This window comes from Tauraco erythrolophus, chromosome 5 (genome assembly GCF_009769465.1).
Source record: "Tauraco erythrolophus isolate bTauEry1 chromosome 5, bTauEry1.pri, whole genome shotgun sequence".
Taxonomy (NCBI): Eukaryota; Metazoa; Chordata; class Aves; order Musophagiformes; family Musophagidae; genus Tauraco; species Tauraco erythrolophus.
The window spans coordinates 2,540,274-2,552,449 of NC_141469.1; the positions used below are offsets into that span (position 1 = coordinate 2,540,274).

A 12,176-nucleotide genomic window follows, 5' to 3' on the forward strand; every position below is an offset into this window, starting at 1 on the left:
CCCGTGTTTTGCAAATAGGTGGTTTGTCCAGAATCTTGTAACGCTGCCGAAAAGCGAACAGTAATAGTAGGTGCAGCTTGCAGGTGAAAGGAAAATGCAATGCTTCCTCTGCAGTGAGGGAAGTCGGTGGAGGTGGGTCAGTGCACGGGCCAGTTCTCTCTCTAACTCTCTCCAGTGTGTGACTTTGGGCCGGTTTTCTCTCCACCCTCTGAAGTGAAGTCCGCAACACAAGAAGGACACGGAGCTGTTGGAGTGAGTCCAGAGGAGGCCACAAAGATGATGCGAGGGCTGGAGCACCTCTGCTGTGGAGACAGGCTGAGAGAGTTGGGGCTGTTCAGCCTGGAGAAGGCTCCAAGGAGACCTTTGAGCAGCCTTCCAGTACCTAAGGGGGCTACAAGAAAGCTGGAGAGGGACTTTTGACAAGGGCATGGAGTGACAGCACAAGGGGCAATGGCTTAAACTGAAAGAGGGCAGATTTCGATTAGATTTAAGGAAGAAATTTTTTACATTGAGGTTGATGAGGCACTGGAACAGGTGGCCCAGAGAAGCTGTGGCTGCCCCATCCCTGCAAGTGTTCAAGGCCAGGTTAGATGAGGCTTTGAGCAACCTGGTGTAGTGGAGGGTGTCCCTGCCCATGACAGGGGGGTTGGAACTAGATGGTCTTTGAGGTCCCTTCCAACCCAAACCATTCCATGATTCTATGGTTCATCCAGATAAACGTGTGTCCATCAGTAACAGGGCATGTGTGTTTTTCTGAACCTCCCTGCTTGACTGCCCTGAGACACGAGTGGGGAAACCAAATTTGTTCGAAAGCATAGAACACAACTGTCATTCCTCAGGAGTTCAGTCTGAAGGAGCTGGTTTTAAAGTTTGCAGCAAGAGGTCTGAATTGTCTGGGCGTAGGAAAAAAAAATGTAAATACTTTCTATAAGCACAAGAGAAGATATTTATCCCAAGCTGGTAGCAGTGCAGAAAGCCCTGAAAATCAAACATTTCTATCAAACTCATAAAAACCCAACATTTGCCAATTGTTATGTCTAAGTGCTTTAGTTTGGAATGAAAGGCTATAGGAAAGGGAAAAGACTTACTTTGTCTTTACAGTCAGCACGTGACATTTGGCACTTATTCTTTTCTTACTTAATTTTTATTTTGGCAAGTGTCAAGTCCTTAGAAGTTTACAGCAGCTTATGTTAGCAGTCCTTCCTCATCTGCTGCGTTATAATAATACCTTAATAGTACTTTGACACTCGTTATACAACGGACTACACGGTCGAGTGATGTAACTTTTGTTGCTCTAAGCTCTTCAATTAAGCTGGATCAGTTTGCACAAGGTAGGTGTTAAGTCCAGCCGACGTATTTGGGAAAATGAATGTAGGATGTTTTTGAGGAGCAGTGTATTCAGTATTGCAAAACGAGCGTGATGGCCTTCTGTGGTTTTTATTTTTATTTTTAAATGAGTCACAAGGACAGCCTAATTGTCAGAGAGTCTGCACTGGCCTGCACTCTCAGAAATGAGTGTACGAAAAACGCCGTTCCAAATGGGAGCGAAAGAGCTCGCAGCTCGTGTTTGGAGACCAGGAATGTGGTACTGGTGAATGTCAGGCCAGCAGAGAAAGGTGCTTCACTTCCCTCTTTGCATGGAGTGCAGCACGAGCTGTACTGGCCAGCGATGCACAAACTTACACTCGATCCCAGTTAATATTTGCTGTGCTTGTGTTCCCCAGGTCATCACACTATTTACATTGGGGTCCACGTGCCGAAGAGCTACAGGAGAAGGAGGCGTCATAGAAGAAGACCTGGGCACAAAGAAAAGAAAGAAAAGGAGAAAATCTCTGAGAACTACTCTGACAAATCAGACGTGGAAAACGCTGACGAGACAAGCAGCAGCATCCTTAAACCTCTCAGTAAGTCCTGGTTTCGTTTGTCGCTCGCTACAAAGGTCTGTTGTCCAGCAACCTGCTCCTGATCTGATCACGGAGGAGGAAACTGGATCCACGAAAACAGTCATCTCATGTTGCAGGGTCGGAGGAGTCTTAATCAGTTGCTGTCGAAGGGTTGCCGTGGCTTGGCAAAGGCAGAGGGTGGTGTAGACATTTCATCCCTGTGTGTCACCTGAGTTTGCTCCTGAGCTAAAAAGCAATTTTTAAAAGCCATTTGACACTGTATGTAAAGAGATAGCGAGGAAACACGAAGACCGAGTAGATGCCTGGAGGGATCTCTTGAAGCTTCTGCCCTGGCCCTCGGGATGTGCACCCTCTCTAGGGTTCAAGCACCCCGTGGTTTCAGCTGTAAAGAACCTCGTAGGAGCAGGCTAATGAGAAGCACCAAGACCACTGCCCCACTTGGGCTTTGGCTTCGTCGTGTCGGTAACTTGTGGTGCTGATAAGTTTTTTTCCTTTCAGTAATTAACCAGTTTTAAGTTTTCCAAACAAAAAGAAGAATTAAATGTAGCGTTACTGTGTGTTTGGGTATCTGTAGGACTTGAATATCTGCATCTTGATGGGCAGATGAGGTCTGTTTGGATGCCCTATAACTCTATCCGGTCTGAAATTGTGAACCAGAGCAGAAAGATCTTTATCTTGTGTCATTGCTGGGCAGCTCTTGGGTAACCCATTCCTCTTGCAGCCTTCCCTGTTGGCCACAAACTTTTACTGAAATCTGGGGCATGGCTGCTTAAATAGAAGTGGGAGAGACATGGTGACAGCCTGCTAAATTGGGACCGTGCTGACAAGGTTTGATCATAAGAGAACAGCCCAGGATAGGATAGAGCTCCATAATCTGAGGCTAATTCCAAATGGTTGGAGTTACAAACCAGTTCTTTAATGAAAGTGGAAAAATGCTTCTTGGGCAAGAGAAAAAGGAGCAGGCAAGGGTTGTACGACTCGATCTTCGATTGAAGGAATGTGTGAATTTTGAATTTTGAAGTTATATCGCTGGGTAGTTGCTGCATATATGGACAGTAACTTGGGATCGGAACGGTCGTGTCCTTAGCCCAAGGCTTGTTACTCTTGGTGGTGCAGATACTTCAGAGAGCAGCAACTGGAAAGGAGGGCGAGTCACAAAGTCCATTTGCTCTTTGTAGCTGTAGCTGTCTTGTTGTCCCAGGAAGTTTTCTTGTCAATGCTGAGAGACCAGGAGTTGGTTCTATACCAAAAGACATAATTTTACCTGTCTTCAAGAACACAAGATATTTTAATTTTTGTATTTACATCTGTTCTTCTTTGGTGTGCAGGTGAGCAGGTCTGTAGAAATTCCATTTTGGCTTCTGGATTTATCAATATCCATGGGGAATCGTTTCCACGGGCTAATTGTGCCCATGGTTAAAAACCTCTTTCTTCCATCAGATTTTGATTTTCTGCCTTTCATTTTGTTCATCATTTCCGTTTTGTGTCATTGGAGAGCGGGTTAATGGTATTTTTTCCTCTGTTGTTTCTACAGGTTAGTGTGTTCTTGTCTACTTTTTATCTGCATGGAAAAATGCATGGGGCTTTCATCTCTCCCTCTCTGAGAATTTTCCCATAGTCTTTTCCACCCTGACCTCTTTGCACTAGATATTTTTGGAGTGGGATCACTTCAATACCACGCAGTATTCCAGGTGTCCCGTGCAATAGCATTAATACTACATCATTTCTAACTTTTTCTCTATTGTTCACCATCTCCTGTATCCTGATACTTTACCAGGTTCTTGCAGGGACTTGCTGTTTGGCGCTGGTGGCCAGATCTTTTTACGAGCTGGCACGGTTAATTTAGAACACCGTAAAGGATAGGAGTAGTTCAGATGACTCTCTCGAATTTCCAAACTTTGAATTACATGTTGCCTCATATCCCCAGGTTTTTTTTCTCTTCTGAAACTCTTGTCTTCGTAGCCGACCTGAATTATTTATTTCCTACGCTTTTTTTGCTTGCTAAGGAGTTTTCTTCTCTAGTTCTGCGTCTGTGGTAACGCCAGCCTTCCTCCAGAAATTTCTGCTTTTCCATTTTTGACGTTCTCCATCATTTATAAATGTCTCTTTATTTCCATTTCGTTTTCTGTCTCTTAGGTGGTTGCCCATCTGAGACAGTTGTTGGATAGTGGGGCTGTTCCAGCTTTAGATGTCTCTTACTGGAACTTTGAAGGCTTTTTAAGGGTCGGGATGGCTTATGTGCACCATGTATCCAGCAGCTGTGTTCACTCTCGATCACGGCAAGCATGTCCAAGGGAAGACCAGTTCTCTTCGGACAGTGCTTACCAGCTTAGTGTGATAGTTGTTACTGGCAATCGTGGCAAGAAATCTCAGTTATAACCTTGTGGTTTTTTAATCTTCATCTGTTAATAGTAAATTAATTGATAGGTTATTTCATCTTCAGATACCAGGACAAGCGTATAAAGTTTGATTGGCCAAATCTTTAATGCTGTCGTTGTTAAAATAGTTCCTAGAAGTTTAGGAAACTACTTGGTTGCCTCCATACACCAAGAGCTTGTTTTTTACTGAGTAGAAAGCTTAAGCCAGCTTTGATTTGGTACTTCACTTCTATTTCTTGACCTATCCCAAAGGACTGTGAAGCCTAAACCTCAGGATCTTACCCCAATATGATTTCTCAGCTGCTTTGGTGAAAACTCTGCAATCAGATTTCGACCGAATCTGGATTTGACTCACCAGGTCAAGCTACTTGTCCCACAACAAACCAACCTGATGGAACACGTCTGTGGATACAGGCGAGAGAGTAAACAGGTCCAGAAATGCAAAACTTGCCTATAAATGTTTCGTTCCAGTTCAAAACCAGTCTGGATTTGGGAATCAGTTCCATCTGGAAATGTCAATTCTTCTTTTTTTTTTTTTTCTTATTTAAATCTGTGTCCAGTTCAGTCCAACAAGCCAAACTCTGGTAGTTTGTAAACAACCTTCAGCTGTCCCATCTGGAGAAAGTTAGAGAAGCTGAACATGTACGGATACGTTTTATCCGAAGTAAATTATTGCTCCTTCAAAAATCCAGACGGGGATGTTCTCTGAGAGCCTGAGGAGGAGGCTCAAAGGTGACGTTCCCTCTGTGGAGCCCTTTCAGTGTATTCCAGGCCTTCGGGGCTGTCTCTACGCTCGGGGAGAACATCACCTGTTCCCAGGCAGGACTGCTGACGTGGGAGCTGGCGAAAACGTGCCAGCCCTGAGCCGCGCATCCCTTTGCCAAGTCAAGAGTAACAGCACCTCATTTCTAAAAGCATCTCCTGTAGCCAGCCTGGCCCTGGTTTCCACTTAGAACCAGTAAGAAGGAAACACTTTTTAGCAGTGGTTGTCCAGGAAGCTGCCGTACAACAGTTTTTGAGGTTAAAAAAGAAAATTAAAATATATTACTGCATTACTAGTAAGTGGGCTTGAAATCAGCTCCTCTTCTCCACCTAAAACACACGGAAAAGTTGGAAAACAGATGAAGGTTGATGGTGTCACAACACTGCGGAAGGGGAACAATAGTAAATTGAGAGATGATGGGTGAAACGGGGTTTTCAGAGGGAAGGTTTAGTGATTTTTTGCAGCGCTAATTGCTGCAGTATCGACCCGCTGGTGTTTTGGGCGTATTCAGTTGGTCTTTGATGACCTGTGGTTAATGCATTTAGTGGGGTGAAGGAAAGACTCAGCTGGACAGAGGAGAGAGTTGGTGGTGGAAAGCCGCGGGAGGCTTGTCAGCTGACGTGGGCGGAGGTGTCAAGCCTGGGTCTGCCAGCTTTGGTCAAGATATTTTGGTAATTTTATATATATGAAATAGGAAGCAGATGGTATAGTTTGCTGTTACTTGCAAGGGAGGAAGGAGGAAGGCAGATCCAAGTTTCTTCTTCTGGACAGGCTGCGATCTGAATCCATTTCCCTCTTCCCTGTTCTTTACTACAGAGGTGCGGAGGTTGTCCCACGAGGAAACTCATCTCTGCTTGATCTAGGAAGGGATTTCTTCTCGTGGTCCGGTTGCCTTCCAGGTTAATTTGGCTCATCTCCCTGGCTCAGACCCAGCCAAATCATGCCTCTCCGTTGCAGCAGGTAGACACCGCGGTTACGTACGCAGCAATAAGAGTTGCTCCGCGGAGATGCCCGTGCTTGTACGGAACTTGCTTGGGTTGTCCTTGACTTGGCCCAGCTCCGTGCCCCTTAGACACGCAGCACGTGCAGAAGGTACATGTTAATAAAAAATACGGATCTCTCTATTTCTGAACTCTGGAACATTTAGAACAGAAACACTTGGAATATGAGGTGCAGACTTGGGCTGATGCGAGCGATTTCCACGTCAGAAAGAGCAGAATTAGAAAAACGTGGGGTTAGGGTTAGGTCACCTGGACACATATTTGTACTTTTAAAGACCAAGAGGGAGTCTTCAGGAGTTCCCTTTGCTGAAGGGCTGTAGGATTAGACTTTTCCTTTAATGGTATGTTATTCCTGTTGGTCAAGTCTAAAGGTTTTCTGTCCGGAGCCGTTGGGTGTAGAGCCTTGCTGCGATACTCTCTGGTTTACTGACTGGTTTTGTTAAAACCACTCGTGGGTCTGAAAATTCCTTGTTGCCGAAGGGAAAGATTTATCTAAACTCAGCGTAGTGCTTAAGAAAACGGAGTGGGAGGAAAGGAGACTGGGTGTTCCTGGTTTACTGGAAAAGAGCATTCAGGGCTCTCACGCGGTGCTGGGCTTCAGAAAGGATGTGATGTTGAGCTTTGGCAGTGGATTCGGCCAGGTGCTGGGACCCAAAAGCAACAAGCAATAACGAGACACCCATGAAACTAATAAACGGCACGTCATAGTAGAGTTTTCTCAGCGCTTGCATCCGTGAAGAGAGTAAAACCCGAGTTTTGGCAGCAGTCAAAATGTCACCAGGTGGATAAACGTCAATAAATTTTGGAAAACCTTAAAGGAGAGATGAGTGGTTGTGAGCTGAGGCCATCTTTCATTTTCCACTGTTAGTTGCAGCTCTTCTGCATGTGGTCACGCGTGGGCCATGCTTACCGAAGGTGGTCTTGACTGGTTGAAGGGTGTAACTATGGTCCTGTTTACGGGACGCAAAACCAGAAACGGGGAAAAGAGGTTGGAAATCTGGATCTGGCTGTTGGAGTGGTTTCTAGAGGACCCATATAGCGAGAGAGAGGGAAGGGATGGTATGTCATCACATCGAAGGTTTGTCAAGGTTTCCAGTTTGCTTAGAGAAATCCCTCGTCTGCCCACCAGCAGTAGTTCCTGAAGGTTTTAGTAAAAAAAGCACAAACAAACAAACTCTCTTGAGCCCTCAGATGTGGATTACGGGGAGCGTTTTGCTGAAAGAGAAAATGTTTGCAGCGGAGTCATTCCATTGAGGTACTGTTTGAGGCTTCTGCTGTCCTTCTGGATGGAGCGCGTCTCTCCCGGGGAGGATGAGGTTTGGCTTGGGTGGATCAGATGGATCCCAACCACCGAGTGTCATCCCTCAGTATGGGTTAATACGCACCTTTGAACAATTCTAATGTAAATTCTCCAAGTTGGGTGTAACCTGGGGCTAGGAAAGCTGCAACTCTAGACCCTCCTGCTTACTTGAAGCTTGCTGTCAATTCTGGGGGTGTGTGCTAAGACCTTGCTGCTCAATACCTGCCTTTGAGTAGTGCTCAGGAGGATGTCTGACACGGACAGAGAACTGCAATTATCTCTGATCGATTGTCTGAACCTGACAGATCCTGCAACACCAGTTGGCACTGTTTATTTTTTTTAAAAAAACCCTGATAATCAATGTTTGGTTTCTCGAGATGCCTAGCGATAGCAAAGACGATGCGGTGAGCAACCTTGGAGCGTGTGGATTCGCTGTGCTGACTTGTTTAAGTGGAGGCTTTTTCTTTTTTAGTCCAAATAGAACAGTTTCTCTGTTGCTTCTGGTTGAGGTGAGACGCCCTGAAGGTAGATGGCATCAGTATTCTTAGTTTCCTTCATGTTACGGTTTCCTTCCTGCAATAACCAATATGTTTTTGGCTCCTCCTGGGTTCTTCAGGTCTTCTAAGTGAGTCTAAGTGCCTAGATAAGAGAGTGGTGCTCTGTGTGTATATAAATAGTTTCCTAACATCTGCCTGTCAAGTGCAGTACCTCTGAATGGTGCTAGCTGGGTGTCCCTAGAGGCCCAGCTGCTTGGCTTCGTTGCTCTGTTCTCTCACTCATTGAGATGATCTCTATCAGAGAAGAAAGCCCTCCTATGGGGCTGAAATCACAGAATCATAGAGTGGTTTGGGTTGGAAGGGACCTTCAAGATGATGTCTTTCCCCCCGCCCCTTGCCATGGGCAGGGACACCCTCCACCACAACAGGTTGCTCAAAACCTCATCGAACCTGGCCTTGAACACTTCCAGGGATGGGGCAGCCACAGCTTCTCTGGGCAACCTGTTCCAGTGCCTCACCACCCTCAGCGTAAAAAATTTCTTCCTTATATCCAATCTAAATCTGCCCTCTTTCAGTTTAAATCCATTGCCCCTTGTCTTGTCACCCTTATAAGGTGAAGTCCCTCTCCAGCTTTCCTGTAGGTCCCCTTTAGGTACTGGAAGGCTGCTAGAACGCCTCCCCAGAGCCTTCTCTTCTCCAGGCTGAACAGCCCCAACTTTCTCAGCTTGTCTTCACAGGAGAGGTGCTCCATCCCTCGGATCATCTTCGTGGCCTCCTCTGGACCTGCTCCAACAGCTCCGTGTCCTTCTGGTGTTGGGGACCCCAGAGCTGAAGCCAGTACTGCAGGGAGGTCTCAGGAAAGCAGAGTAGAAGGGGAGAATCCCCTCTCTCGACCTGCTGCCCATACTGCTTTGGATGCAGCCCAGGACACGGTTGACTTTCTGGGCTGCCAGCGCACGGTGCTGGCTCACGTTGAGCTTCTCATCAACCAACACCCCCAAGTCCTCCTCCTCAGGGCTGCTCTCGTTCAGTTCTCTACTCAGCCTGTACTTGTCTCCATTGATTCCATTGTGCTCTTGATTCTCCAAGTGCTTCATGACATCCATAATTGGTGCTGAAATCTGTAAGACCTGAGGATGCATGCAGGTGTTCCTAACTGTCCCACCAGTGGCTGAGTTAAGATCTGTTCACCTCATGCTTCACGTTTCTTGAGAACCATCCTGTTTTGGTGAGGTCTGGCCCTTTGCTCAATATCCCATCTTGGGAAGGGTTTGCTTACCTAAAATACCCCGGTGCGGAGGGCCATGCTGCGAGACACACGTGGGGCTGGAGCGAGCCGTCCCAGCTCGGGGTGCCTCCTGGGTTACAGAGAAGATCCCAGTTGCTTTCCAGTGAGGAGTGGAAGTCGCCTGTCAAACTGTGGAACAGTCCATCCATAATAAGATCGAGTTAATTCAACGGGGATATTTAAACATCCATTTAGGAAGGCTCAGGCTTGGTGGCTACCCTGAAAGTTCATTAAGCTGCAGCTATAAATAGCGAGAGACAGTTACAGGACCGAAATAAATGTACCTACTTAGCAGAGCAGATGCAGCACAGGCAGGGCTGTGCCAAGAGTCCTCTTCCTATTAGTGTTGTTGGGTTTTTCAGCAATCCAATTTCTTTCCTGGCTTGTCAAGGCTCGGGGTGGGGTTTTCCAAAAGCTTTTAGCTTCAGCTCGCCGCGCTAAGAGCAATGGCAGACCAGTGTTGAGAGCCTTGGAAAAATACCAGGCAAGGATGGCCAAACAGCTTAATTTTTTCATCTTGATATTTTACGTAGGGAAGACGGTCAGAGAGACTTTCCTGTAACCATAAGGGAATCTTTGGTGTTTTGGTCTTCAAGAGCTGCTCAGCAGGCCCGTGGCTTGGTCCCGGGTGGTGGAGTCAGTCAAAACATGCTTGTTTCTGCACCTCTGGTCTCTAACGCTGCGAGTAACGTGTTGAGGTCCCACGTAGAGCAACTGCAGAGGTGAACGCAGAAACGATGACTGCTTCCATTGCAACTGTGCCCTCTGTGTAGCCCGGGGCCTGTCATGGAGGCTCTTGGGGTGCAGCTGGATGAGCCGACGGGGAGAGGGCATGGGAAGGTGCTCCGGGGCAGACAGGCTGTGGGAAGGGTGCAGATGAGGAGGTCAGCTGTGCCCGCTGAGCCAGCGGCTGGGCACGGCACTGCCTGCTGACGCAGCCCTCGCCTCTGCGCTCACCTTGCCAAGGAGAGCTTGCCTAATGCTGGGAGAGACCGCTGGTTACCTGGGCTGGACCTCTGACTGCCTTAGGGTAAAGGCGACTGTGTCCTGGCCCTGAACGTTTGGTTGGGGACCACCTTCTGGTGGGTCAAGTTCCTCTAAGGTGGGACCCTTTTCATCCTTGGCAGGTTGCCTCGTTTGGTGGGATCGGGAAGCTCTCTTGCTGTTCACTGCCAGGGATGCAAACTTGGAGATGAGTTAGGTTTCATGATGGATGTTTCTGGGTTTATGGGTGGGGTCAGGGACCTCAAAAAATCCAGAGGAGAGGAGGTGTAAGGAGAGGTTACTTGAAGACACAGTTGGCTGGCAGATAGGAGGACTTCTCGTAGGTGCGAGAGTGACAGAGCAGACACATGTAGGAGGGAGATACTTCAAGCAGTAGCTCAACCCAGTTCTCTTTAACCCATTAATTCCACCAGCTCTCGTCGGTGGGAGATGGCCTGGGTGGCATTTCTTTTCTTCCTGTGGCTGCGTTCCAGCTGCCTGCTGAGGCTCTTGGAGAGGGTGAAGGCCCATGGTGCTGTGACTTGGGCCTGGATGTGAATTGTCGCCTGAGGCAAAGGCTTTATTGTTCTTCTTGGCAAGGGTGCAGAGTTCTTCTCAGACAGCTAATTCTAACAAGTTGCTTTCTTCGCGACACCTCTTGACTGAAGTGTCGTGTTGTTTTCTAACTCGACTTGTGCATGTGCTGATGACACGAGAGCTTCTTAGGAACACTTGGGTTTGCTTAAAACACTTTACACTTCCCTTACAAGTAACATCCACACAATTTAGGGAACTGCAGGGCCAAAATTAGGCTTACAGCACCGAACGGTGCTGAGCTGCATGGTGTTCTTGGCTTGCCGGCACTGTGCAGCCCAAGGCTGGTGGTCTTGAGAGTTTGGCCACGCAAGTGCCCGGCAACTTGCTCTCAGGAGGCTGGGGTTTTTTGTTCCCTGGTTCTGGGTAAGCAAACAGTGCAGCACTTAATGGTGTTCCCCCCTGCGCTTGCCTAAATTATTTTCTAAAATAATTATCGAAGCGTGTTTTTAATATCTCGTTCTGACATGGAGCAAAACTCTCGTCTCTTTGCCAAGCTTTCATTCCTGGCTTATGAAAGCTGGGAAAGCAGCTTAGTTTGGTGGTGGATTTCTTTTATTTTTTTTTTTTTTCCATTCCTTTGCAAAGCCCAGATTTTGGATAGTTGTGATAAAAGGTAGGGCTGAACCGTTCCACCCTTGGTAGGTGTGTACGGAGACTCCCACGCGCAGCAACAGAATGGGATCTTTCCTGGCAGGGCTGGTCGTTAAGGCAAACGCCAAGTCCCTCTGGTGCAGAGGATAACTTCTTTTCCTGCCCAGATTTGTTTTTTTTTTCCCACTTTAGGTCATTTCCAAAGTTGTTTTTGAGATGAAGGTTTGAGGAAAAGCAGCAGTTGTACCTGAATAAGTAACGTGCAGGTTAGGCGTGATCAAGTGTAGGCATCGGTCGAGTACCCGTAGGTAGGACACGTGTGCGTACCTGTTGGGACGTGATACATGGCTTCCGAGCTTCGCCCGGGCATCAGCCATCCCGTCTGCCTTGGGCAAGTCCAGAAGGTCCAGTGTTGGAAGTCTTCAAAGGGACGGTCATGTTAGGGATCTCGCGTGAGTGAAAATAAATCTCATCCTGACGTAAGCGCGCTTCCCGCGTTATCCTCACCGGTTGGCACTCCTTCATGAGCATGGGTTTACATCTCGGGCAAGTCCATTGCTTTGAGAAATCCCCCCAGCCTAAGGAACACTCGAAACGCCGCTCCTTGGATTTTTCCTTCTCTCTTCCTCTGCTGTGACATCCGAAGCTGTCCCCACCAGGCTTCCGCTTGATGCCAGGGTCCAAGGACTAAGGGCTGAGAAGCGAGGGGATAAAAGTGGGCATCCTCTTGACTCGAATGCCTCAAGCAGTCGAGATGCTGACAGCACGAGTGTCTGTGCACCAGGTTCTTGCCCTGGCAGAACATCTGAGAAGCTGACAGCACTAGTGTCTGTGCACCAGGTTCTTGCCCTGGCAGAACATCTCAGCTTGCTT

General features: G+C 47.5%; 1 protein-coding gene across 2 annotated transcripts in view; it reads left to right on the top strand.

Annotated features, from left to right (window-relative positions):
• Positions 1-12,176, top strand: part of SLC4A4 (solute carrier family 4 member 4) — a 143,512-nt gene that overhangs the window by 16,028 nt on the left and 115,308 nt on the right. For both annotated transcript variants that reach the window (XM_086611328.1, XM_086611329.1), the window contains exon 2: positions 1,725-1,904. In XM_086611328.1, coding sequence (XP_086467454.1) covers positions 1,725-1,904 — 180 coding nt within the window. The remainder of the gene's footprint in view (positions 1-1,724; positions 1,905-12,176) is intronic.